The sequence below is a fragment of the Pelecanus crispus genome, chromosome 4, assembly GCF_030463565.1.
Source record: "Pelecanus crispus isolate bPelCri1 chromosome 4, bPelCri1.pri, whole genome shotgun sequence".
Lineage (NCBI taxonomy): Eukaryota > Metazoa > Chordata > Aves > Pelecaniformes > Pelecanidae > Pelecanus > Pelecanus crispus.
The window spans coordinates 18,778,996-18,805,984 of NC_134646.1; the positions used below are offsets into that span (position 1 = coordinate 18,778,996).

The window sequence follows — 26,989 nt, forward strand, 5'->3', positions numbered from 1 at the left end:
TATGGATGCACCCTCAGTAAGTTTGCAGATGACACCAAGCTGGGTGGGAGTGTCGATCTGCTGGAGGGTAGGATAGCCCTGCAGAGGGACCTGGACAGGCTGGACCGATGGGCCGAGGCCAACTGTATGAGGTTTAACAAGGCCGAGTGCCGGGTCCTGCACTTCGGTCACAACAACCCCATGCAATGCTACAGGCTTGGGGAGGAGTGGCTGGAAAGCTGCCTGGCCAAAAAGGACCTGGGGGTGTTGGTAGACAGCTGGCTGAACATGAGCCAGCAGTGTGCCCAGGTGGCCAAGAAGGCCAACAGCATCCTTGTATCAGGCTTGTATCAGGAATGCTGTGGCCAGCAGGAGCAGGGAGGTGATTGTCCCCCTGTACTCGGCACTGGTGAGGCTGCACCTGGAATACTGTGTCCTGTTTTGGGCCCCTCAATACAAGAAAGACATTGAGGTGCTGGAGCGTGTCCAGAGAAGGGCAACAAAGCTGGTGAAGGGTCTGGAGCACAGGCCTTAGGAGGAGCGGCTGAGGGAACTGGGGTTGTTTAGTCTGGAGAAGAGGAGGCTGAGGGGAGACCTTATCGCTCTCTACAACTACCTGAAAGGAGGTTGTAGTGAGGTGGGTGTTGGTCTCTTCTCCCAAGTAGTTAGTGATAGGATGAGAGGAAATGGGCTTAAGCTGCGCCAGGGGAGGTTTAGGTTGGAAATTAGGAAAAATTTCTTTATGGAAAGGGTGGTCAAGCATTGGAACAGGCTGCCCAGAGAAGTGGTGGAGTCACCATCCCTGGAAGTGTTCAAAAAACAGGTCGATGTGGCACTTGGGGACATGGTTTAGTCTAGTCTACCCTTGATTGGCTTAGAGTAGACTTGGTTGTGTAGGTTAATGGTTGGACTGGATGATCTTAAAGGTCTTTTCCAACCTAAACGATTCTATGATTCTAATGCTACTGCTTCTACTCTCTGATTCTACTAAGAGCCCCAGGAACTATGAAACAGGTGGTATTTTAAGTCATAAAGGGCAAGCCAGACCCACACCTTAAAAAATTATACATAAATGGCTGAACTTCAACTAATTTTATATATTAGAACCACCCCCTTTCAGTTGAAAATACAGAAATGAACATGGTGGAAGGATCAAGAAGGAATTTTAGAACAGGAGTAATTTTTAGTACTAATGCAAGAAGCTCCTCACAGGGCAAGTAACATTTCTGGAACTCCATAGGAGCAAGGAAGCCTGTGTGCAGATGGAGCTGTTACCTTAACACTGCTCATCTGCAGCTGACAAAGACTGGAGACAAAAGAAGTCCCAGCTATAACAATCTTCCATTTTCTTTGCTGTTTCTGACACAACACTATATATTATCATTCCTCCTGGTAAACTTCTACTGACCTTCAGCATGCTTAAGTGTAGTTGCACTGAGGGAGTATTTTCAGCAAGTTGCCAGACTCTACAGCTATCCAAGGAGAGGTGCATTCAAGCAAAGGTATTAAGACTTATTTTTTTTTCCCTTTCCTGGGCTGCGACAGACAGCAGTAAACAACCACAACAGTCCCTTTTGCCTTTTTAAGATCTTTTGTATACCTTCTCACCTTCAAATTTGTAGACGTTTGGGAACACAAGTACAGCTGCTACTCTCATCTTCAGTAACTTACTTTCCATGAAGTACATAAAAAAGAAATTATATTCTAACACTTCCATTATAATTTTCAGTATCTAGCAATGGCATTCCCTTTAAGGAAGATCCTCTGATTGCTAGCACCAGGAATATGGCACTAATACACAGCTGCAAAGTGGAGCTGTTAGCAGGCTTTTTTTTCTTTCTTTTTTTTTAATTACCCAACATCATTCCTTTTGCTTTGATTCAAGGAATAAAAATGAATAAGTACAGGTTTCAGGCTTCAAGATACAGAAGAACGTATGCTGCCTTATAAACGCTACACATGGGTGTGCACGTGTATTCCAGACACAGTCACCACATGCTTTGAGCAAGAGACACTGACCTGCACAAAGTTTTCTGAGAAACTTATGCTGTTTATCATATCCCACTGAAAAAAAAATTTTAGTTTTCAGAAAAAAAATAAAATTTAAAAAATAATAAAAAAAATCTACTTCATAAATTCTATGATAATCCCTATATTTAAAGGTCATGCTAGATCTTGGTCCCCTCTGTTATGAGCTTGCTTAAGGATTCAGAGTGTTCATGATACCCCATAGCCAAAGACTTCTGCTGTGCTCCGTAACTATTCGGCAACATAAAAGGCAACAGTACAGGGGCTGGAGAAATTGCTGCTTCACATTAAAAAATCTGAACCTTGGAAGAAAACAGAGGCTTTGAACAACTCGCCATAAAGCTGTTCTCTAGCCTCAGACTAGTTCTGAACAGAATTTATTTTAGATAGTGATCTCCAACAGTCAACTGAAATGATTCCGATTTTTTCAGCCAAAATAAAATAAACAGTATTTCTGGCGAGGAAAGAAGGTCCCTTCTCCTGACGGCTGTGTCAATCTAAAGCACACAGCCAAAAGAAGCACTGGATATTGTCCAAAAATGTGATGTAAAGAAACCCCAAACCGTGAACGTACTTTCTCTCTGTCTTCTAGTCAGTTGCCATGACCTTCTGATTCAAAAAAAAATCCTTAAAATAGTTCAAGAACAACAAAACATCAAAGTACCTTAACATAATTACTTTACAGCTACACCTTGCTGCACTATTTATAATGTAATGTTTACTACCATGTATGTATTCCCTTTCAACGGTGCAACTGACCAATGTTACAGTTGCAAGATTTGGTTTAGGATCTTCCATTTCCAGGCTTTCTTCAAGGTATGAGAGTATGGCTCAGCAATCACATACAGATTCACATTTACCACATACTGGAAAACAAATTAAGATAATTGAAGCACAAACGTTGGCCATGTTTCTTTATTTACATTCTGAAATTCCCACATTTTTCCTTTTTTGTGTAGTAACATGATATCTTCTCTGAATATTTAGATGGAAATGCAACTGTGTGCAAACAGAAATATTTGCTACTGACCATCAATGTTCCTTTGTGTTGTTCTTTCAAAAGATTATTGAAATGCTAATGTAAGTAAAATAAAGGCAACTGGCAAAAAGAATGTATGAGACAGTGGAAAATCAAGATTAAATACTGTAGCAAATAAACTGTGTGGAAAACATGGAGTGTTTAGCGCATTATTAAATCAGGTAAATTTGTCAGAAGTGTCTTAAAAATTAATGTGCTTTCAACTTATGTCAAGTAATAGGGCACTTGCTTTTAAAGAGTACACAGGTAAGAGTCCTTTTTTGTAGCTAAACTGATGAGCATTTCTTAAAAAGTTAAATATTGCTACACATGAATAAAATATACTATAAGCCACTTACTGATGAGTATTTCCTTAGATCTACAAAAATAATGTAATTTTAAAAACATTTGCAATCATGCATTAATTTCATCAGAATAACAACATACATTAAGCAACCTCACACATGGGTAGGGATGTGTCACATGGAAGAAAATCGTCAATAAATTTTACTCCTTAACACTTACATTATCACACCATTTCAATTAACTCTATACTTTTGGGTTACATTTGTATATTATAATAACCATTATCATAATATTCAGATACATACAGAGAAATAATATAAACTAGAAAAATGACACAAAAACTATTCTTAAGGTGTATTTCAAGCAGACCTCAAGCACTATGGTAAAAATGATAGTTTAGTTGCCTCATTTACATGACTGTATTAGATGTTTGCCTTTTTTCATTTAAATTCAAATATTTAAGGTTTAAAGTAGGAATTTACAGCACATGAACTGATAAACGTAGGTCAGGCATAGTGAGAACTAGCCACCATAAATACATCTTAGCCAGAAGGTCAGTGTGTTATTAGTCCCAATTATGCTGAAGTGTAAGAAGCCTTCGTGTTGCAGACAATTATTCACTGCTGAATGAGCACAGACCACTGAGCTGAACACTGACTTCCATCACAGACAAAGGCTTACACAATAGTGATCTATTCTGCCAAATTCTATCAGGATTTACTTATTGAAAGCTTTCTTGCTTTCAGATCACTGATTCTTCTGTTTCAGTATAAAGATAAAAAATATCTATAAATACCTTCTAAATTTTGAGTACATTTTCCTAAATATTTATATTTTTGAAGTTGGCAAGTCTGCTCTTGATTTGAAATATATTTCAAGTTACAAGTTTTCCTTGGGTGTGAGTCAAATATTCCTAATACAACATGGGCCAGGCCAAACTGATGACCTCACTGTAATTTAACAATACTTACATGAGCTCTAATTCCTCTTGACATACAGGAATTTATACAGATTTAATTCTTAGCATTCCATTTTTTAGCATTGAACAGCACCACAGGTGATAGTTTGTCTGTTTCCCTATGGGATAACAGTTTTAATTCAAAACGAAAAGAAGTTAGTCTTGTTCCAGGCTACCAGAACAATGCCTACTGTGGGCTCCTATGCAATGCACAAAAGACCAATAAAGAAGATCAGAGACTTATTTTTGCCTCTACTTTGTGAGCCAGGAAAGCTGCCTGCCATGTCAGTGTCATTCTGTGGGTCCGCTGTCTGTAAAAAATACCCATTCTCTTATGTCCCCCTTGAAATACCCAAGGAGAAAGGAAGACTAAGAGACGGGCAAAACCGTGAGAGATCAGGGGGATGGGGAGAGAAGGGATGATAGAAAGAATACAGTAAATTTTAAATTTTGTAAGAGAACTTTAAAGTCAGCTTGGCAGGGGGAAGACTTCAAATGGTTTGCCTCTTCACCCTCTCCAGAATGCAAATTGTTGGAGTGCCAAAAGAGCTGAGCTTCTCATCACAGCATATGTGCCTTGATCTACAGATCCCCCATTTTCATATTCTGTCTCTACCTGTACCTAGTAGACTTGATCTTGTCAATGACACGTTTATTCTTTTTACATTTGAGGCCCAAATCAATGAAGTCTAAAATGTATTCATTCCATATAAAAAAAGGACTTCGATTAAATTTAACTGAAATACCACAACCAACCATTACAAAGGCACATGCACGCTACTGACAAATGCGTAAACACAGGCTGAGCCAAACTAAGCAGCTTAGATGTTCCAAAAAGATAAACAAGCTTATTAACATATCTGTTCTGTAAGTTACAGCTTAGCTGCAGATTTAAGCTCTATGGTACAAGACCATGATTTAGGAGCCTATATTCCTCTGAACCCTCAGCACCAGCTTCCTATAATGGCATGATTATTGAATGTTTCCACAAAGAGCAGTAGAAGCCAGGAGAGACCAAGGTTTTATTTTAAATTGCACAGTAAAAACAGCAAGTGATACATTATGGGGTTTATTAGACTAACTGAAGAGAAATGTCATCTTTTTTTTTTGTATCCCAAGCTTTGGTTATTTTTATTTCTGTTTTATTTAAATTTGCTTGCATTAGCCCCCTCCTCTTTTTCTACAAGATTACCACTAAATAAGAAAACTGCTGTTTTAGGACACACTAAAATTAGAACATTAATTCATGTCCCTGTGGATCTTGGGAAAAAGCCAATGCAAGTCTTGAACTTCATCATGATAAACCCCTGGCACCCACTAATCACAAGATTGCATCTTCACATAAGATAAGGGAAAGATTTTTGGCATGGGAATGAACACATACACCTAGTTGTTTGCAAAGGCTTGCAACCTGGCAGCCTTTCAGTAAGGTTTCACTCACATAGCTGTTACCGTATACTCTCCAGCTATGGCTGGGAAGTTGATAATCCTTAAGATATGAGGAGAGTTTTGATTTCTGACACAGCATTCCTGAGATAAATGCAGGATCAGAGAGATGCTTTGAAATTCCCAGAGATACTCCACTGGTGAACTGCTACATGGGAACAACTTTTAACAAAGTGTCTTTAAAAAGGGGTGGGGGGTGGCGGGGGGGGGGGGTTAACTCACAGAACTTGTGTTTGCCGTCAAACAATATATTAAATGTAAACCAGACAGAGAAAATATAAGAGCATCCCAAAGCCTGTTTTTCCAAACTTTCCCAATGTACCTTAGTATTTTTGTCTACCCCAGAGATAAGAGCTACTAGTTCCAACTCTATTACAGTTTCTTATAAAAAGGTTCTTCTTTCCCTGGTAATATTCCTTCCCGCTGTTGTCACTAGGTGTCATTTCAGAGCATAAACTTGTATTTTAAGCAGAGTCAAATTATATAAAGATACAGTCACCTTCAAGCGGTCATGAAACTTTCCTGTCTATATTATTTTAAATATAAATGTTTCATATACACAGTTATTCTTTTTTATTAACTGATTTACTAGCTAGTTAGTGACACGCCTTATCATAGACCAACGTATTTACCATAGATGCAACGTATTTACCATATTTACCATGATTACCATCATCACTACCAGATGATAATTGACTAGAGGTAAGACTCCTACATCATTAAGCACACTTTTGTCTACCTGACATACCCACAAAAGGAAGGAAATGAAAAATTAAGCCACCTAGAAACACAGCACCACTGACATACCGAGGTCATGTGCAACTGCTGAAGGACAAAATATTTTGTACTAGTTAATGACTTTTTCCTCACATATTTAGCCCCACTCACTAAACACAAAAAGTGATAGGAAGCTAATACCTGCAAGTTACCACTGTGGAGCAGTCCAGATAGCTACATAAACTCCTGCAAAACCCCTTGCCCTCTGCTCTCCCATTCACAAGCATGATGCTGTCTACTGCTTCAGTCCATGCACCCCTTTCACTCCTCTGTCTGTCACAAGACTAGCTTCCTTTCAGTATCCGATATAGCAATTATGTCTCAAGGTTAAGTGAGAGAATGTTGAGAGTTGTGGTTACAAATGGCTGGCACTTTGGAGGTGGGAAAAGGAGAGAAGAGTCCATCTGGGACAGTGCAGCACTAGGAAAGTAAAAGGGCAAAGAGCAATTAGTTCAACTTTTCAGTGACTTGCTTTACAAAACACACTGCAGTTTGAAGTTTTTTTTCATTATTTTAGTGACTTTGTAACTACACAGAAGAAAGAACACAGAATTGCAGGTGACTGAAGGGCTGCCACCAATGCCCAGTATTTCATTAGCGTACATGTTATTAAATTAAATCGCACAGTTTCCTCTCATAAGAAGGTTTTGTAGGCGTAATCTACCTATGTCAGATATCAGGACTGCAAGTGCCCAATTACTTCCCGTCTAGTTAACCTGCTTTCCACCAATTCAAAACAGATTTGCACAGGCAGCACCAGCCTTCAGTTTTAGCAATAGCTAAAATATAATTCCTAAAGGCAACATGCATTTCTGTACCAGATCTCCAGGCAAATGTTATTTTGTGGTTCAAATCTCTACCACTCAGCAATGAACAGTAAGAATTTCCTGAGGAAAAACATTAGTCACAGACTAAAACATTATGCTATTTCACATCAACTGCCCACTTGCTGTAAAGAGCAATAATAGGCCTCAATGGGGAAGTGCTAAAAGCAGGGAGAGGTGTGACAAGTTCTACTTCAGCATCCCTCTTCTCCCAGTTTTCCCCCTCTGCCTCCATCCTCCTACTGCTCCCAAAATAAGTCCTCCTGTTTAGCATCACAAGCAGAACACAGTATTTACTTTGAGACAAGAGCAAGGGGGCCAAACACTCACATACACCATCTGTGTCTAATCTAGCCAGACAACCACCACCATCTCTTCCCCCACCAGTGATACGGCAGTCTGAGCTGAGAAGACATGTGACAGCTGCATCCATACCTGTGGCAGAGCTGCCCTCCTTTCTTGGGTCATCTAAGTTTGCTAGTTTGAGCAAGGCAGCCATAGACTGCAAAGACATCACAGCCAGAGGAAGTTCAGGAATAAGCAGAGGGTCAGATACTGGTATGGTAACAAGGGATCCCCCTGTACCAAATCAACTGCAGGATTTCTGGATATGACTAAGACTTTTCTAGAAGCAGGAATGCAAGTGTTATGGGATTCTTTCTTTTCTTGTTTTCTTTGTTGTTTTTGGGAATCCTGAAGAGGTAAAAGTCAGTAAGCATAGTAAAAGACAACGTGGTCTATCTACTATACTTGGGGAAAAGATAAGGAGCTAATGAGACTGAGATGTACGGGACACCCAAATTATTATTAGGAAAGAGGGATTTGAATCTAAAAGGAAAAGAAAGAGAAACAAAGAGGAATGCCCCATTTTAAATCCCCGCAGCATTTGAGTATCAAGAAAGGCAGATATTTATTAAAATAAAACAAAATCTTAAAAGCTATTGTAACAACAAAGCAAATTAACAGCTTAGGGATATATCTACTGAATGAAGCCTGAAAGATTTAAAGTAGGCCTTTAGCACCAGAAGGCAGAATACAGATGCATTTTCATAAATGAATATGAGAGTATTCTATAGGTAGGACACCTAGATGATTACTCCATTGCTTTCCATCCATTTGTAACTATTATTAAACCAGTATTCTTTTGCAGGCCCACAGTAACAGAAACTAGATACAGCTTTGTGATGAATACACAAGCTAATCTACGCACTGTTACATTAAGTTATTTAATGTCCATTTTATTTCCTGAGTCCTTTAAAACTGACTAAATATGCACAGTACAGCAGCACTCATCTGCAAGCGTTGCAGTTAGGAATAGGAGAACAGGAAAGACAAAAAACCAGCTTGCACCCTTAATCTTCTCTTTTACTCTTGCAGTCATTTCTCGGCAATTTATTGGCCCTCTTACCATACTCCTTCTGAGCTGTAGCATGCATGGAGACAGAAGAGTTAACTCTTATAAAGAGGTGCTGGCTTCAAGACCTTCAAGTATAACCCAATCACCAGTCATTTTTCATTTCCAGTCTTTTGTAGCATAACATAACATCCCATGAATTGCAGAGCATACCTTCATGATGAACCTATGTGATACCAGTGGACTTTGTAGTCAAAGGTTCTCGTAAATTAAAGCATCTTGATTATATTAAATACTAGATGTCACTGTACTTGAGATCTGGTGAACTGAAATGTGAATTTTTCTGTTCTTTACAGATATTGTAAGCAAATATTTTAGAAGTTACATTACCTGTCAAAGGAATGGAACTGTACAGGCTGCTCAGCAGCTCCATCACCAAGAACTCCAAGGAAGGTTGGTGTCAGAAGAGCAGCATCCACTCCAGTCCCATCAGCTGGTGTGCTTACCAAGCTTCTCAGGATGTCCTTTACATTGACATTTTTTGCAGCTGGCGCAGAAGTTGCAGGCTTACTATCCTCAGTTCCTGTCTCACTTTTGCCCTCCTGAGACTTATTTACTTCTAATGAGAGCGTGCATAGTACTTCACTGATTGCATCTGGACCTGCACTGACATTCAGAAGTCCTGCTTCGGCAACACTACCAGAACTGTTTGTTTGCCCTGAAGCTGGTTCCTCCCCAAGACCAGAATCCCTTCTTCGTACAGATGCTGTACTTTCTGAATCTTCAGTGGAGGCTGAAGCACCAAGAGCAGCAGATGGGTTTTCCACATCTGTTCATACCAAAACCAGAAAACACACTTTAAGTTCATTATTAACAGACTTGCATTCACCACATTGCTCCTAAAGAAGTAACACCAATAGGTGACGAGTGAAATAACACAGCTATAAGTGTTTCCTCTTGCCTACTTAGAGATTTAATATTATCTATAAGCATTTAATAGGAAACTTAGAACAGAAAAATTTCCTTCTAATTTCTGAGAAGCCTGAAAAGTTGTAACATCCAAAAATTGAGACATGGAAATAGAAGATATTCACTCAGTCATCAAAGAAATAAAATTAATTGATTGCCCTTACGAATAGGAGAAAGAAGTCTTATAATTGAAACAAAAAGCTGCCAGTCTACGCTTATGCATGCTTAACCTTATGCAAAATAGTAATGTTTCTGCAACAAGCATTCAGGAATACTTAGCTACTTCAGTGAGATTAACCACCTCTATACAGCAAAATCAACCTATAGATTAGGTTCTTAGATCAGAAAAAGATACACACAAATACTGAGGCAAGTTGAATACTTTAATGTTGTTTAAGTGGTTACAATGCGCATATTTCTATACAATCTCACATGGACTTCTATAGAATTTTAAGATGCATAAGCCACATTATTTCACTTGGCAAAATAATTAACAGTTTACCTGTAGCAGGAGTTTCATTATTCTCATCCTCTGATTCCTTGAATGACTGGCTATGGTTTGGTGGTCGTCTTTCATTCTGGGGTTCCAAAGTATCTCTGTATTTTGAAACCATGAGCACAGAAATAAAATATACAACAGCCAAAGCCAAAAACTGAGCCTGTTTACTATCCTCCTGGAAAAAAAAGGACACACACAGAGATTTTTCCATTACAATTTCAGCAGCATGTTTATTTTTCTGTGAAGTATGCCCAGCGCTACCATAAACAGACCAAGAGTAAGCTGATATGTCAACAATGGAAAAACAATATTCTCTAGTCACAGTTTGTATCACCTATACGGCTAGGGAATACAGCAATTGTATTCAACTGGCACTAATCCTTTTCATTTTTCATTTATAAATATGACAGCTTTGACTAAGGTTGTGTGCTTTGACGACATGCTTCGAATTAGTGCAGGGACTAGGTCCCCTTTATTTATTTACAGGTGTTTATTATGTTTCCTCAAATGTGCCAAGATATTAACAGCATTTGTTGTGAAGTACAACCAGGCAAGCATACTCAACAAAACTGTAAAAGCTTTTATAAGCTATTACATAGTAATGAAGGAAGCGGAACAAATTCCAGAACCAGTGTGCAGGTTTTATTTCCTCATCAGATTGTCCAGATGGATGTACTATACTATGTACAGTTTAAAAAAGAATTGGCAAATACGCATTTGCATTACAGTGGTAACTTTATGAAGATTTTTTTAAGAAAATCTTAAAAACAAATCTTAACGTGAACTATGCCAGGTACCTCCCCAGAGCACTTGGTCACTCCTAGTGAAAGAGGGGAAAGAGCCACATCCCAGATCTGACTAGACATGATAATCTAGCCTAAGCCTGTCCCCTTTGACTGTCGAAGGAAGAAAAGCTTTGTACACTTTGAGATCACAGGAGAATGGAATATGTGGATCCTGACTGACCAACCAGTAACAGAAAGGGTGTTTGAGGCTTTTTTCCCATCATTTACATAAGAGCTCAGGTACCATTCAATTTTTCCCTCTGAGCAGTTCAAGACAGTAAGTTAAAACTATAAAGCTCATTTTATCATGACTGTAGTACCTATTGAAGCCCCACATTCCATGAAGAGTTCTTTCACAAGCTATACTGGGAGAAGTTTATGAGAAGTTCTCTATTGAGACCTACATAACATAGCTGGATCCTATCTGTGATGCTGAAGAAACAACCTATATTCCCCTTGGCTCAACCCAAATCATAGAATCGTTTAGGTTGGAAAAGACCTTTAAGATCATCCAGTCCAACCATTAACCTACACTACCAAGTCCACTCTAAACCAATCAAGGGTAGACTAGACTAAACCATGTCCCAAAGTGCCACATCTACCCGTTTTTTGAACACTTCCAGGGATGGTGACTCCACCACCTCTCTGGGCAGCCTGTTCCAATTCTTGACCACCCTTTCCATAAAGAAATTTTTCCTAATTTCATAGAAATCCTTAACTTTCATAGAACAAGACAGAAACAGTAAGCTAATAACAGGTTAGCATCAGGCAAGCACAGTGCAAGCTTGATGGAAGTCTCCTACAATGGTAAGGATTATAAGGAATTTTCTTGCTAGATGAATTTTTGCAAGACAATTTCCACTGTACTTAAAGTTGTGATCCAGTGAATTAGCACTACCCCTTTCTTATTTTTCCTGCTGTATTAGTAGAACTACTTGAAATAAAGTTCATACACTGCTGGAAGTACTACTACTGGTCATTAAGAGGAATCCATCTGAGTTCCTCCTATACAGTTTCAAATCATGCCAATCACAATTCTATGTGCTGAACACAAGGTAAGAAGCAGCATGCAAATCAAACATAAAATATTTAGACACAAGTATAAGCAGCTCAGATAAAAACTATTCCAAAATATATCTTTTAAAGTCTACTTTTTCTCCACAGCTCAACTCAGTAGCCAAAAAGCAGAGTTATTGCATCATTTTTTGTTTATTTGTGAAACAGAAAACCTGGTGGATTAGATATGCAAAAAAAAAAGAGCAGAGGTTGTATGTGTATATTGGTTTTTTTAAAGGAAAAAATGAGTACACAAAATGTGCTTGATTTTGAAGACTGCATCGTTAGGATTATTTTAGTTGCCACCAGTGTGGAAGATTCACTTCCTGTTACTCTTTTGCACACTGATACTGAAGTAGGGTTTGAAAGAAGCTTGTTTCAATCAATAATTGCTGTAAAGATAAAAACCAAAAGATCCTTCACTATTCTAGATAGAACAAAAGTCACTGTGTAAATCATTATACTTGCTAAATAGTCCAATTATTCTAAAATAAGTTCTGGTGTCTAAGCTTGTGGCCACCAATGACTCACAGCCATTACAGCAGCTGTATTTGCTTACAGAGGTTTATTTTCTTTTAAGTAATCAATCTCAATTTCCTCAATATCAGCTACAAAGTTGCTGACATAGGGCAAAGATATTTTTAGTCAATTCAAGACTAAAAAAAATATGCATATTTACAGCACATGCACACAAATTGGTTCCTCTGAGGGGAAGTAAAAGAATTAGAGATGACCTTTAATTTCTAATTAGCTAGAAAGACACTGATTTTTCAGAAAGTATACATAAACATCTTTATGATACATAGTATACATGAACAGTTTGTCTATGTACAGCATGTGAAAGTATACATTTGTACTAAACACAACATATTTAATATACAATAGGCAGAATTCCAGAGAATCAGTTCTTAGGAACACACCAAAGAGCCTGATCAGCAAGCAGTGATTTTCACCACTCCCTCTTTCCAATCCCAAACACTACAACAGCTGCAGAGTAATATGTGTTCCTAATTACTGTGAGCAGTATTCAATTTTTGTAACTTCAATTTAGCCAAACCATGTAACATATAGCAAGTGTTCAGCAGACAAATATATGCAGAAATCTAGCTACAAAGAAAACAACATTATTTGTAACTTACTATATCTCTGAACACTACTGCTCGAAGTCGATTAATATCCATATCCTGCAGAAGTCTGTCATGGTCTCGTATTGGAGAAATGCCACCAGTCACAATGTCCACTGGACTCTATTAGAAAAAAAACAATTGTTTCAGATTCTGTTTTTTAAAGCATTCTATCAAGAATCATTAAGTGTGCACAATCACCCATGGTACATCTTACTGTCATAAGCAGAGCACAAGGATCAGATATGCATTTCATCTTTAAAGGAAAAGAAAAAAATCTGGCAAATTCTTGTGACAGATTTATTTCACTGTGGAAGGTTAAATATAGAATCACAGAATTGTATAGGTTGAAAAGACCTTTAAGATCATCCAGTATATGTAAGTGTGAAATTCACATCTTGGAAAAAGTGTTTCAGGATTTCCAGTGTTCATGCCCTTCAGCTCTATGAAGGTACCAGTGGTGCAGGTATAAATTTAAAAACTTATCCCTCCGTACAGAATAATAATTACTGACTTTCGTGTTCCTGAACGTGGTCTTATACTTGCCTTTGCTGCAGACTTTCCTGCTCCTGTAAAACCCTGCACTGTTTTTTGGTTCTTCCCAATGTCTCCAGTAGGCTTCATCTGTGCATGCTGCTGACACTCCAAGCAGTTTCTTACTGCTACCGCACATACTTGAAAGGAAAAGAAATGTTAAGAATTACTCTGGGAAACAGTATTGTTTATATCCCTTACAGAGATGTATAGTACATTTCTGTTTATTACTTAAACTAAAAAGTTTAAGCACATCGGTATAATTATATTTTGCTTCATAAATCTTAAACAGTTGCAAAACAATGCTCAAAATTCGTTAATAATTTGTAACGAATAATTAATACTCAACTATTAGAACACATATGCTATATCTAACGGATACTTCAAAGTAAGGTAGCATCCCTCACAGAAATTTTACCATGCATACAACCACAGGGCAGGGAGGATGAAGACAGCTAAATTTCACAGACTAGCAAGGAAGAAAGACAGGTGATACACTAGCGAAACAAATTACAATGTTTGCTTCACAATGCTCTGTTACTCTTGGACTAAATATTCTGAAGTTAAACGATTTATTTTTTTAGCTTCACAATTGCACCTGTTTCATCTTCTAATATTATTTTCAAAGGAAAAAAGAACTAACCCCACCTCTATACCTGTTTGCATCCCATAAATCTTGTTCTACCTGCACAAAGTTTTAATTGCCTAGAAAGGGAGAGGAAGGCTAGTTACTGTTGAGGCTCTGAGCTGCTCTGGCACTCATGCAAATTAAACTTTTCATTACAAAAAGTCTTACAGCATGCAACTAGCATTAATACTCTCCTGCTGTACTAACTAACTGAACCCAGTTGTGATCTTGTACGTTCTCATTTTCAGAATAGTCATTACTTTTTTAGGTAATGACCACTTTCTTTCAATCCAATTTGAAGCAAACATACTATTATACTGGATACAACTACTGCCCAATTTGAACACTACTCTTTAGGAATTTACATCTCTAGTTTTCACCATACCTTCATCTACTGACCTCGAGATTTAAACCTCTTTTCTACATATTGTAAAGGTCCATGTTTTTGTATATAGTACAAGATTTCTTTTTCTTAAAGCTGCTATATTCTCAGCCTTGACTATTTGGGGAACTTTGGTAAAAGAAGTATCTTCATGAATAAAATTAAAACATGCATCCACAACAGTCAGGCTAACAAATTTAATCATTTATTTCATTTAAACTTTTTAAAGACGAAAAGAACCCCATGTATATGCATTGCAGAATACAGTAATAGTAACATAGTAAAAGATCCCAATGCTTCTTTGACTAAATTTAATCTTGATTTAACAAAAAAAGGGCAGGAAATAAAAAGCTAACAATTGCTATTTAGTAACAGCAAGCTCTTATGCTCATTAAGGGGTTTTATTTGCTTACCCAGACGAAGACATTGTCGCAGAATTCCTCCAGATGACATATTTTTCTCAGACTCAATTTCAGTGAAACCAAGAGAGCTTGCAAAAATTAGCACATCCACAAGGTTGATTAATCTCTGGAGAAACGTTAAAGATGCTTCTACTGAAAGTCCTTGAGTTGGCTCAATATTCTCCAATTCATGCTACACAGAGAAAAATTGAAAGCAACGTTTACTTCTTCACAAAGGTGATATTCCTACAACTTAAATGAAGAAAAATGTATGCTGCAAGTCCATTTTCAGTCACATTCAAAATTAGTAATTAGTCATATTCTAGAAACAATCATTAATATTGGGATTTAATCCCATTCCAGACCACTGTGGGACAATGAAGCTAGGCAATTTCTTTTTATGTTTTCAGGCAAAGAGGGCAGGCACCCAATTTATCTTAGGGAAAGCATGGAGGCAGCAAAGGGAGGAAAGAGATGCTTGTGGAAATATCCCACACACATTCCTGTTTCCCAAAAGAACAGATATAATAGTTAATACACTGCATAAAGAAAGGCATCCTCCCACAAGAGATACATTTTCAAATAAAAATGAAATTTCTTACAGTAGTAGATGTGGCAGCAGAAAGCAATGGCAATATACCACCACAAGCCATGATCATGTTGTCCATCACTTGAGAGATGAGGTGAATTGTGTTGTGTACAAATATGACATTGTCACTGCTATTCACGAAGTCCATCACAGTTTTTGTAGAATGGCTGTCCAAAAAACCCAAACCCATTCAGAATACAGCTTTATTTTTGTGGTATTTTAGCATCTTTATGCTTTCATAAAACTAAAACCAGACAGTTAGCAGTGGGGCAGCAAATATCACATGACCATAAGGGTCAACTGATGTACCTTAATCTAAATCTAAAACTACCTTTCCTTTCTGTTCTTAAGCCTCTCTAGATCATAGCTTGTTAAAAACATCAAGATGTGTGTTAATCATCATTTGGATAAAGATACATTACAGGTTGGTCTATGATTAATTGCTATAGCAAAAGTTACTGTATCAGGCAACACAAGAAAGTTTCCTGGAAGTGTGAACTAGATTTGAACTTAAATCTTTGGAAAAATAAAGCAAATACTAAGGGCTTCTCAGAGAAATTAAAAATCAACAAAACACAAAAACTTAAATCCTGTTAAACACAGAAATAGATTTTCAAAACAGAACCTAAACTAAAAATGTATTTTACCTATATCTGATGATAGCCTGAGAGGTTAATTTAATCACATCCTAAAAATTATAGTCAGACAAAAATTCACCTCAGTTTAAATTGTTTTAATCACTTAAATACTCTATTTCTTCATCCTTACATTCCTTTTTATTGGGTCAGTACAGCTATATGGTTCAATTTAGATTTGTCATTCACTACTACAAGCTAGTAATGGACACAAGTCTTATTTAAGTAACCAAATCTTAACATTAAAACACAGAATTATCACTGTTTTCAAAGTTTCTTTTTTTTACTAAATTAATCTTGATGATTACATTCCAGATCCCTGTTATAAGTTCATTTTTCAATGCATTGAACATCTCTATGTTCACAGAACCCTATCAAAGCAGCAACATAGTGTGTATAAATGCAGAAGTAATAAATATTATTTGGGATAGACTTTTTTTTTTTTAAGTCCATGTTTAGATACTAATAAAAGATGCAGGTCCTTACATACATTAGGAATATGAAAATCATGGTCCAATAAAAATCAACAGCAAGACTACCATTGACTTAAGCGCAGCCAGGATTTCAGTCAAAATATGTGTGCAGGCCCTCAACCAATACACATTTATGTCTGTAAAGAGTCTTAAAAAAAACATCTGATAATATTTGGGTATAGGTCACAAAATAAGTAAGGGTACTGAATGAGTAAAATACCAGATGTGCAAAATTCAAAGTAAAAGAGTGCCTCTGATGCAGTTTCAACAAGATCTCAAGTTAATTATAATTGCAATGCCAGTCTAGATCATTCCATATAAAGCACAGAAATTTACCTTCTCCACATCTGTATATCTGTTTCTATGGAAAAGAGTAAGTCTGTGAGCAAGCGCTGATGCATCATTGACCACTTAAACTCAGGAATACGGAACACAGTTGACCTAGAGTCTCTTCTCTGCCCATCTGATGTAGCAGCTAGCTCTTGTCCTGAAGAATCTGGCTGCCTTGAGGTCTGAACACACAGTTTGCAGACAAAAAAAAACCACACACTCTGGTTATTAGTTTCCATGTCATACAGTGAAATGCATCTAATAGACTTGAGATTTTAGATTTTCAACAAGTTTAGACTGTGTCCATGGTTACAAATAAAGCTAAAACTATTACACAAATGCTATTTACTGGATATAGCAAACCTACAAACTAGTCTACAGTTGCACTACCACACCTGTCAGTCTAGGCATACACAAGCAGCAACCCAACCTTACCACAGGGGGAGTGTATGGTGCTGTAGATAGTGGTTTTCCTCCTTTAAGGAAGAATGGTGCAGAATTAAGTGCATCCATTAGGAGGTATCTCTGCAGAAGGGAAGTACTCAGATACATTACTATTTAACCATGAAAAGTTGAGTTAGAAACTAAAAACTAGAGGGGTGGAGCACTGCAGCATGCAATAGAAGCCCAGTTTTAAGTTGTACTTGCGCAAAAAAGGTAGGCTGATGTGATGGAGTGACAATCCTATCAAATTTTATAGTTTCAAATATATTTATAGATTTTGTGTACCTCCTGCAGAGTAGCTAGTGTAAAAAATATTTTCACAAGTTCCATGAGGATATGAAAGAAACTTTGTGTTATTTTTTTTTCTGCACCAGCAATACTCACTTCTCAATAATTTTAAGAGTTGAGATTATAAGAGACCAGACTGAAAAGACTAAAAGGAAGGCTGAGTAAAGCAGCAGGAGAAATTCTAGATAAAATCCTCTCAGAATATATAAATGTTTCTTTCAATTCTTCAAACTTAGGAACAGAAGTACCAACACAGATTAAGTGTCCACCTAGCCAAATACTCAGTCTCCATCAGCAACCATAAGTGGATGTACAAAGAATAAAATCTTAGAGACTTCTCAGTACAAAAATTACTAAGAATTATGGCTATTTTCATCAAGGGTTGAAAGGATTCTTTACATAACTCACAAAATCCACACACATTAAAGTCCCCAAAATGTGTATGTGCACACTTTTTCAAAACTCTCATAAAATAAGAACTTCCTTTTATTTTTAAGCTAGACAGATGAAGGACAGGTAGAATTTACCTCAGGTATGGATCTGGGGGGCAGAGGTGCTTCTAGACATGTGTTAGCTTTCAGTTCCAGTTTTTCTGTATCTGATGCAACACTAGAAACATCAAGCTTGGCAATTCTTTTGTCAGAGGCTCCAGAAGGCTCTGACACATGTGCATTTGCATTTTCTTCAGCTGTTTTGGTTTCAGTAAAAGGAATCTTTTCTTCCTCCACCTTCTTTTTCCCTTCTGAATCCAGTTGAGTCGCTACTTCTTGAACTGCAGAACTCACTGTTTCTGGTAAAGAAGTCAGTTCTTTTTTTTTCCCATCCACACCTTCAGTATCTCTGGATTTTAAAAGCACAGATTCTGGTTGCTTCTCTGTTGCTTTTTCCTGCTTTGTCACTTCGCTTTCATTAGAGCTACGTTCCTTGTTCATTTCTGCAAACTCTTCTGAAGGTAAAGGCATACTACTTTCCTCTTTCAAATCAACAAAGTCATCTTCATCTTCCACCTCTACTGTTGATTTTTCCAGTCTTCCTGGACTTTCGGGAGTTTCTCCTTCCAAAGCAGTTTGCATTGCTAAAGAAACAGCACTGACAGCTGCTGTTTCCACCACAAGCTCATCAGCTTTGCTCAGAGAATCTTCAATTGCTTCAGCTATTCCAGTACTAATTTCTGAAACATTGGGCTTTATTGCTTCTGGTCCTGGAGAAAATTCCACACAAGACACTGCTTTTAAATCCTGTGTAGTCTCCCTGTCTTCCCCCTCTAACTCCTCCCTATGATTAGACACTGAATGAGTTTGTTGGTCACCATCTGATGAGGTATTTCTCTCTTTTTTCCCAGTACTGCACTCTGTATAATCATTAATAATGCAGGAAAGAGCAGCAGCATCTTCTTTTAACTCCAAACACTGTTGCTTTCCCTTGGTTTCAGCTTCTTTGCTAACTCCAGAGATTGTTCTAATTGGAGTTGAAGAACATATTGCACTCCCTTCACCTCCTTTCCCTTGGTACTCCCTGTACATTTGAGAAAGACTCTCTTTGTGCATTTCAAAAGTTACCTAAAAGAACAGAGTTGAAAAGACATTCAGAATTACATATTAACAATGGTTTTCTTGGAAAAAAAAACCCAATCAAAATCATCGCTCAAATTACAAAGTTATACTACAAATTTATATTAGATAGTGTCCCCATGATAAAAAATAATTTCACATTGGAGATCACTTCAACTGAGAGCAAGTTTTTCTTAAGTATACCTGTTATTCCTGACCAAAAGAAAGAAAAAAGTAACACCAGACTCAAAAAATCCTAGACTGATGCAGATAAAAATGCAACAGCATAACATCCAGAGAATTACTAAATTTGAGATAGCTGACAATCTCAATTTTTTTGTAAGGGGGGGACATTGTGACAAGTAGCAGGGGCACTAACTATAGCTGAGCTTTCACATCATTTTAGCATCTTGAGTATGCTCAACAATCCACAAAAATAAACAAACTTTTGAGAATTTTACATAAAAAAAAATTACAATCCCACAAAGTCAGAGCAGAGGGAAGCATGTAATGAAGCCACAATTCTGGGGACCTCCAAATGATACCTAAAATTCTCCAAAGGACTTTTCCTCTGGTGAAGGCTATTCACCCAGTCTAAAAGGCACATGAGAACAGCTACACAGTCTGATTAAAGTGAGAAGACCTTCCTACGGATGATCTGAAAAAAATATTATTGTTTTTAGGTATATTAAAAAAAAATCCAGATAGAAAAATTCTTTATATACGTACTGATAAAACTAATTTGCCTAAATAAATAGTTGTGTGCTGAAAGAAAATCTCACTAGACTAACTGAAGTTTTTATTACACTGTCATTCAATTTAGTTTATTCATACCTTTCTATCTAAGATTTAGATTTATCTTCTATAACAGAAATATTTGTTTATCTGTAAGCTTAGTTCTCAATATTTTCCCAACATATAAGCTGCAGCTGAGGGATTTATTTTTTTTAAAACCATTTTCCTTAACATAAAAATTTTCCACAGAGAAAGCAGAGCAGTACATTTTACTAAATATATGAATGCACGTTTTCTTATTCTCTGACACACTAAACTCATTCATTTAAATCTCATCTAAAAATTCCATGTACAAGGTATTCAAAGTGACGATTAGTCAGGAGTATTTTCTCTTAAGACGATACATGTAAGTCAAAAACTAACTTGACAGGTTAAAAAGGTACTAGAAATTATAGTTAACAAATCAGAGAGGAGCAAAGAACAAAGGTAAAAAGGAATATTCCTGGCAGGTTGTGTTGTCAACATTAGCTTTTTAACATACTAATTTCTCCATCAATCAAAATATAAATTAAAAGTACTGTAGGAACAGTGTACTATTCTAACACATGATTTGAAGCATGTTATTTGTTCAAGTTGATTTAATAGAAACTTGAGTCTCTAGCAATAGAACTGTGATATCTTCCTCCTCCTGTTTAAAAAAAAGTCTTTCTGTACTAGTTTTAAATCAGTTATGTACAAACAAAAAAGTGCAAATTATTACAAATGACTGAAAGTTCATCCACCTGTCACAATGGATGTGTAAAATATTTGATTATAGGGTATTGCTAAATAGAGTGGGTAGGGGGCATTATTACTTTACAAATACTTTCTTCCTGAACTATACCACAGTCAGGATGTCAAAAGCAACCCAAAATAGATCATGCTAATGAGCTTTCCCTTGCCCTTCTAATTTGTTTTCAAAAAGATCATTAGGCAAAGCTGCTACTTTTGGTCAAATCATTACTTTTCTGAAAAAGAAATCTTGACAAATTGAGCTTATCTGCAGCTAGCTTTCCCTCTTCTCTCTCTCCCTGTTGCCTCCTCCATTTCCAAAACTACTAAAAAGTTTTATTCCAACCAGTACTAAAGAGATATTCAACAAACAGAAATACTGTTGGTTTATTTCAGCAAAACTTATCATATGTACTTCCCAGAAAGCACACTGACCAACAATATGTATATGTGTTACCTATGCAACGCAAGTATACCTGTAACAAATCTGTGATAACATAGCTACCTTTACTCATTGCTGTCTCCAGTATCAGCCTTGTTATTCCAACATTCATTTTGAAAGATACATGGGAAAAATGACTCCTCAAAAGTATTTGCAAGCTTTAGCTACACTGCATACTTACTTCTTAAACACTGTTAAGGTACATCCAAGTATTGAGACCTGGATTCCACTCTGGTTATACACTGCTTCCAAAATTTGAACAACTCTCAGCTCTAGCCTCAAAATCTTACTTCACTAGTTCCCCTGAACCAAAGCTGAGAATGGCATTTCTTTCTTTTTTTTTTTTTTTTTTTTTATTATTTTCTGAAAGGGGCAAATGAGGGAAATACGTATGTCAAATTCTATTACCATTGCTGCCATCTCTCCCCAGTATAAAAGGGGATAGGCAGGATGACACTAAGATGATCACAAGAGATTGGCTGGAGGGACCTGCTACAAAACATGATTTTCTTCAGTGCTCAAACTTGAGTGCAATGGAGAGTAGTACGTGACTCACAGAACATGTTCAATAACAGCAACAATTCAATCTTAATGGAATGAATCATAGAGATGTTTTGCAGGGCTGGCAGTTACTAAATCCAGCTTGCAAAAAGAGTACGTTCAGTGTTGGAAGAGTTTAATCAAGCACCACTTGATGCTTACACTGGTCCCTACAAAACACAACAAGCTTTAACAGCAATATAAAGTTCTAAGTTCTGGCAGCCCTATCTGCGTAAGTGCTTTGATAAATTACCAACCTGGTTCAAGTAAATTGCAAGCATCAAGGAATATAACTTTAAATGCATTCTAAAAGCATATCATCAGTTCTGTTACAGCTGCTTTGCCCTAGCACTTCAAGGAATCACTAAGGTTAAGGCCAGAAAGTAACATCAGATCATCTAGCCCAGCCCTTGATTTTAACCCACTTTCCTACACATTGAGCCCAGTAACGTGAATTGAATGACAGCATCCAGTAAGTTGTCCAGCTTTGGTTTTAGAAATCAGGATATGAAATCTCCCCTGGATCATTTGTTCCAAATCTACTCTACCATCTTAAAAAAGGAAGAAATACTATGTTTTCAAGGGTTTTTCTTTAACATACTATAACTATGTTTTTAAAAGCCCAAAAGATGGAGAAGTAACAGGACCATCCAAAAAGAATGAGCTTTCATTCTGAAGGACTAGAATCCTTCCTGTGACCCTCTTCTGCAACCTTTCCAGCCCTTCAAAAAAAATCCTTAATAGTGTGAACATCCATATTTTCATGCATCATTCCAGTGTAAGTCTCATTAAACTCATATGCAGGAGTAAAAGCAACCTACTTTACGGCTTCTCACTTTCCACCCCACAAACACATTCCACAGTGCTGGCAACTACTTTTTGAGAAATGGTCAGTTAGTTATATCTCAGTCCATATAACCTATGATGTACTCTTTTTCTGTAATGCTGACTTTTTTCTAGTGTGCTACCAAGCCAATCCACTTTACAAAAGCCTACTGCAGCTTCAGATTTTCTCTTACCAACCAAATTTATCATCTTATTAACAGCATTAAATCAGCCTTGCTTGAAAACAAGTCAAAATCTGCTCTCCGTAAGTCCAGGGTCGTGAGCTTGCTTTTACTGTCCTCCCTCCCCTCACAATTCTGAACTCCACCATCTCATGCTCACTGCAGCCAAGGCTGCCTTTGACCTTCACATTCCCAACAAGCCCCCTTGTTGGTGGCAAGTATGAGGGTCCAGCAAAACACCTCTCCTCATTGGCTCTTCTGTCACTTGGAGGACGAAGAAGTTGTCAATGAACTCAAGGAACCTCCTGGCTTGCTTATGTCCTGCTGTGTTGTCCCTCCAGCATATACCAGGCCCATGAGGGCCAGCAAACGTGAGGCTGCTCTTACCTGTCTGTAGAGGACCTCATCTGCTTGTTCTTCCTGGTCAGGCAGCCTGTAGCAGATGCCCACTATAATGTCACCTTTACCTGTCCTCTTTTTAATCCTAATGCAGAAACTCTCAGTTGGCTCCATACTCATCCCCAGGCAGAGCTCCATGCACTCCAACTGCTCCCTCACATAAAGGGCAGCTCCCATTCCTCATCTTCCCAGTGTGTACTTCGTAAAGAGCTGGCATCCCTTCATTACATCACTCCAGTCACGGGAGCCACCCCACCACATCTCTGTGATCCTAACAAGATCATTATGTGCATGTCATACTTCAAATTACGCTACTGAAAGCTCCAAATTTTCTGGTCCCTCATTAGCAATTTCACCGCCTCATTAATAAACGTGCCATAGCCAAGGTTTCAGTTATTCTAATAGCTTAAGTTCTTATTTCCTTGCCAACAACGGAGTCCCCCTGCCTCCAAGCCCTTTCCTTCACATCATAACTTCTTATTTAATTTTAAAGACACTTAAAATTTCAGTGCTGGAAGAAAAGTTCATCTAGATCTATGACTCCCTATTTTTTTATAATCCAAACAATCACAAAACCAAATTCTATCTAAAAACTAGCCACTGTTTCAACAAAGCCCCCCAGTATTTACTAGCAATATATACTTATCTTATTAATTCATTATTCAAAATCTTCCCATGCTACTTTCTCTCTTTTGTCTCTTAGGAGAGCTTCCTGCTGTGTGCTTTGTTTTTCCTAATAACCTACATGTGCTGCCTTCAAGTCAGTTAGGCACCACAAGTATTTGTATTAATTTTGAACATTAACATGTGAATCATGAATTACAAACTGAGCAGTTTTGTTTTTCCAATTAAGACTGTTGAAAGTTACACATATGAGTTCTACTGATTGTATACGTTAGAGATGCAAACAAGTTTGCAACAAGTTGATCTTTGCCCAGCTATGGTCAACAGTTAAAAATACAAATGTATGGTACAGGGATGCAATATCATTTCACAATCAGTCTCATCTGAAACAGGGATAAGATTACAGTTTGGAAGCCATTACAGACCAACACTCTGGAAACCCAACTGTGATTAACAGGTTTGTTAATCGCTACTACAACAAAAAAAAAAAAACCAAAACAACCCCAAACCAGAATAAAAGAATACAGAAAACTTATCTTTACAGATGGGGAATGTAAACTTATGGGCAAATAAGTCTGGGGGTTTCTTGTTTATACAAAAATCAGAACAAATTTAAGAAATGCTGTTTTGTAAAATCCAACTTTTCAACAAGCCTGTATAAACAGTTCTGCTCACTATAATAATTTGTAGTTTGGTTTCACAGGAAACCAAAAAATAGTGGTACTACGATGGAGGCACTGGACAATTCTTCCCCCACACTTCCGTTGTATGACATGGCATTTATAAAGCACACAAGTTCACAAAGCCAAACAATACACCCTACAAAGGAAACACCTAAGGTTAACAAAAGCAGTATCCACAAAAATGCAAAATGAAGTACAAATTATGATTACTAAATAAAAGTAGACAGAGATAGTATATAAAGGTATTAAAGATTAAGCATTAGGATCTGCAAGCATGCAACAATTTACAAGACAACTGTTAGCTTGAAGAACCTTAAATGTACTTAAGTAATTTTTTATTTTCCTTAAGGCATTTGCAACTGTAAAGCTGATAATACAAAATTAATTACTAGAAATTGTTCTAAATTAGTGAGCTAAAAGGCCAATCATTAATCTTCACCATCATTTGATGGTTAATCCATAGCTGTTTGCAATGCTTGGAATGCATCTCTACGCACTACTAGTTAAAGACACTTGTGAGCTAATAACTGCAACATTTGCCTCTGCCATTAATTTTAACTTAATTTGACATCCAACATTTCCTAATTGCTAAGGAGAAATATTAGCATACAGCAATGAAAAAGGTTAAGATGATTGACATTTACATTAAAGAACATAGGGAAAATATTTTAACTATACATTAAGATTTTGTCCTTTTTTTCATTATCAGGTGGGCAATTTTGTACAGTAAAGAGAGGAAGGGAATGTCTGTCAGACAAGTCAGACAGTTATATAGTGTTGCCATTTCCTTATAGAGTCTGCTCAGTGCAAACTAGCTGCTGGGCTGCTGACACCATCAATAAACTCTTCATAATTCCAGAAAGCATTACAACTTTTTAAATCTTAACAAGGACTTTATTGACATGTTTTTCCACTTCTCTTCTAGCAACACTAACAGCTCAAAAGTGGAAACTAATCTCTAAACAAAACCAGGTTTGTTTAGATGGCAGGCACCCATATCTGAAGATATCAAACCTAATTTTCAGTTCAGTGAAGCAAAAGATACAGAGGTACTGTGTGCACCATACACTGACTTACAGTCTGTAACACACTGACCTGAGGAATCTCTGGGTTATTTCTGAGTGGTTCACAGAAGAAAACTAAGAAAAGCAAATTAACATATAGTATGCAGGACACTACATAAAAGAAGTTTCTAGAAGGAGTCTAAGCTTCCACCAAAAAAAATTTCACTGACACACAAGGGGGGAGGAAAGAAAAAAAGAAAACCACTGTATCAAGACATTGCATGTTCCTGCATCCTGCATTTTCATCTAAGTAGCAATACTCCTCAGTTTGAGCAAAAAATATCCATGCAAATAATTTCTAGGATAAGAAAGCAAATACTAGTCAGTACAATTCATGAAAGTCTTTGCTTATCCGAGAGATAATTTTATGTACGTTGGCAGCTTTTTATTTTCAAATCAAGTCAAGGTACAGCTTACTGTTACATCACCATACAATACTAAATTGAAACAGCATACCAAACATGTATTTGCTCATTTTCACTAATGCAGCTATTGTTTTTAATTTGTTTAAATTGCCAGACACGAGCACATTATCCTCTCAAGGTATATATTTCCTCCCTATCCCAATCCCTGCCACCATTCCTACAGTTCAGTAGACTGCCAAATTCTGCCTTGTGCACATTTGATATTTAGTTATTAACAAAAACGTGTTGTAACTAAATTCAGTGTTTACCACTCTGCACTGTCATAATACCCAGCTATCAGTCTTGTGCACTTCTCTCTTGGGCCATCCTTTTCCAATGTCTCACGTGTTGTTGGCAGCCCTGTAGCAGAGACTCTACATCCATCATTTCAACTCATGGCCCAGAGGCCCAGTTCAGTCTCCACAGACACAACACAGCCACAACCTGCACACAGGTGGCAGCAAGTATGGAGGAGGTTTGCCTCAAACTCTGCAGCAACAGCAAAGGAGGCCACTAACAATTCTTGAGGCTGCAGACACAGGTCCCATCTTCCAATGATTTTTATACTAAGTTATACAGATGAGAATCCATTGCCTCTTCAGGTCATTTTTGCTTAGGAAGACTCTCTCATAGCTGTTTGCCTCTTTATGCATCAGTTCTTTCCACTGCAAATGTTTCCCCATTTCTTCTTTTTGAGACCTCTGGCACTTCTCAACCAGAGCAAATCTCTGTTACACTCTTCTTTTAAGGCTTCTGTGCAGCTTCATAAATTCTCAGTTTAACTTGCTCACTCTATTCTTATCCCCCATTTCACACTTTTCTTTCAGTTTGAATTAGTCAAATTTTAGCATCCTGCAGCTTTAATCATGACATTCCACTCATTCAAACTGAATGAATAATGAGATGGAGGAGCTCCCAATTAACCATACATGCTGCATGCATA

General features: G+C 37.4%; 1 protein-coding gene across 2 annotated transcripts in view; it reads right to left on the reverse strand.

Moving 5' to 3' along the window:
• LRBA (LPS responsive beige-like anchor protein) overlaps positions 1–26,989 on the reverse strand; it is a 419,408-nt gene that overhangs the window by 319,469 nt on the left and 72,950 nt on the right. Inside the window, exons 22-30 of one of the 2 annotated variants that reach the window (XM_075709753.1) lie at positions 18,355–19,386; positions 17,531–17,620; positions 17,102–17,277; positions 15,671–15,824; positions 15,081–15,261; positions 13,670–13,797; positions 13,139–13,246; positions 10,162–10,333; positions 9,081–9,519 (exon numbers count right to left, since the gene is read on the reverse strand). In XM_075709753.1, the coding sequence (XP_075565868.1) occupies positions 9,081–9,519; positions 10,162–10,333; positions 13,139–13,246; positions 13,670–13,797; positions 15,081–15,261; positions 15,671–15,824; positions 17,102–17,277; positions 17,531–17,620; positions 18,355–19,386 (2,480 nt within the window). The remainder of the gene's footprint in view (positions 1–9,080; positions 9,520–10,161; positions 10,334–13,138; positions 13,247–13,669; positions 13,798–15,080; positions 15,262–15,670; positions 15,825–17,101; positions 17,278–17,530; positions 17,621–18,354; positions 19,387–26,989) is intronic. The other variant, XM_075709754.1, reaches the window with a different exon arrangement.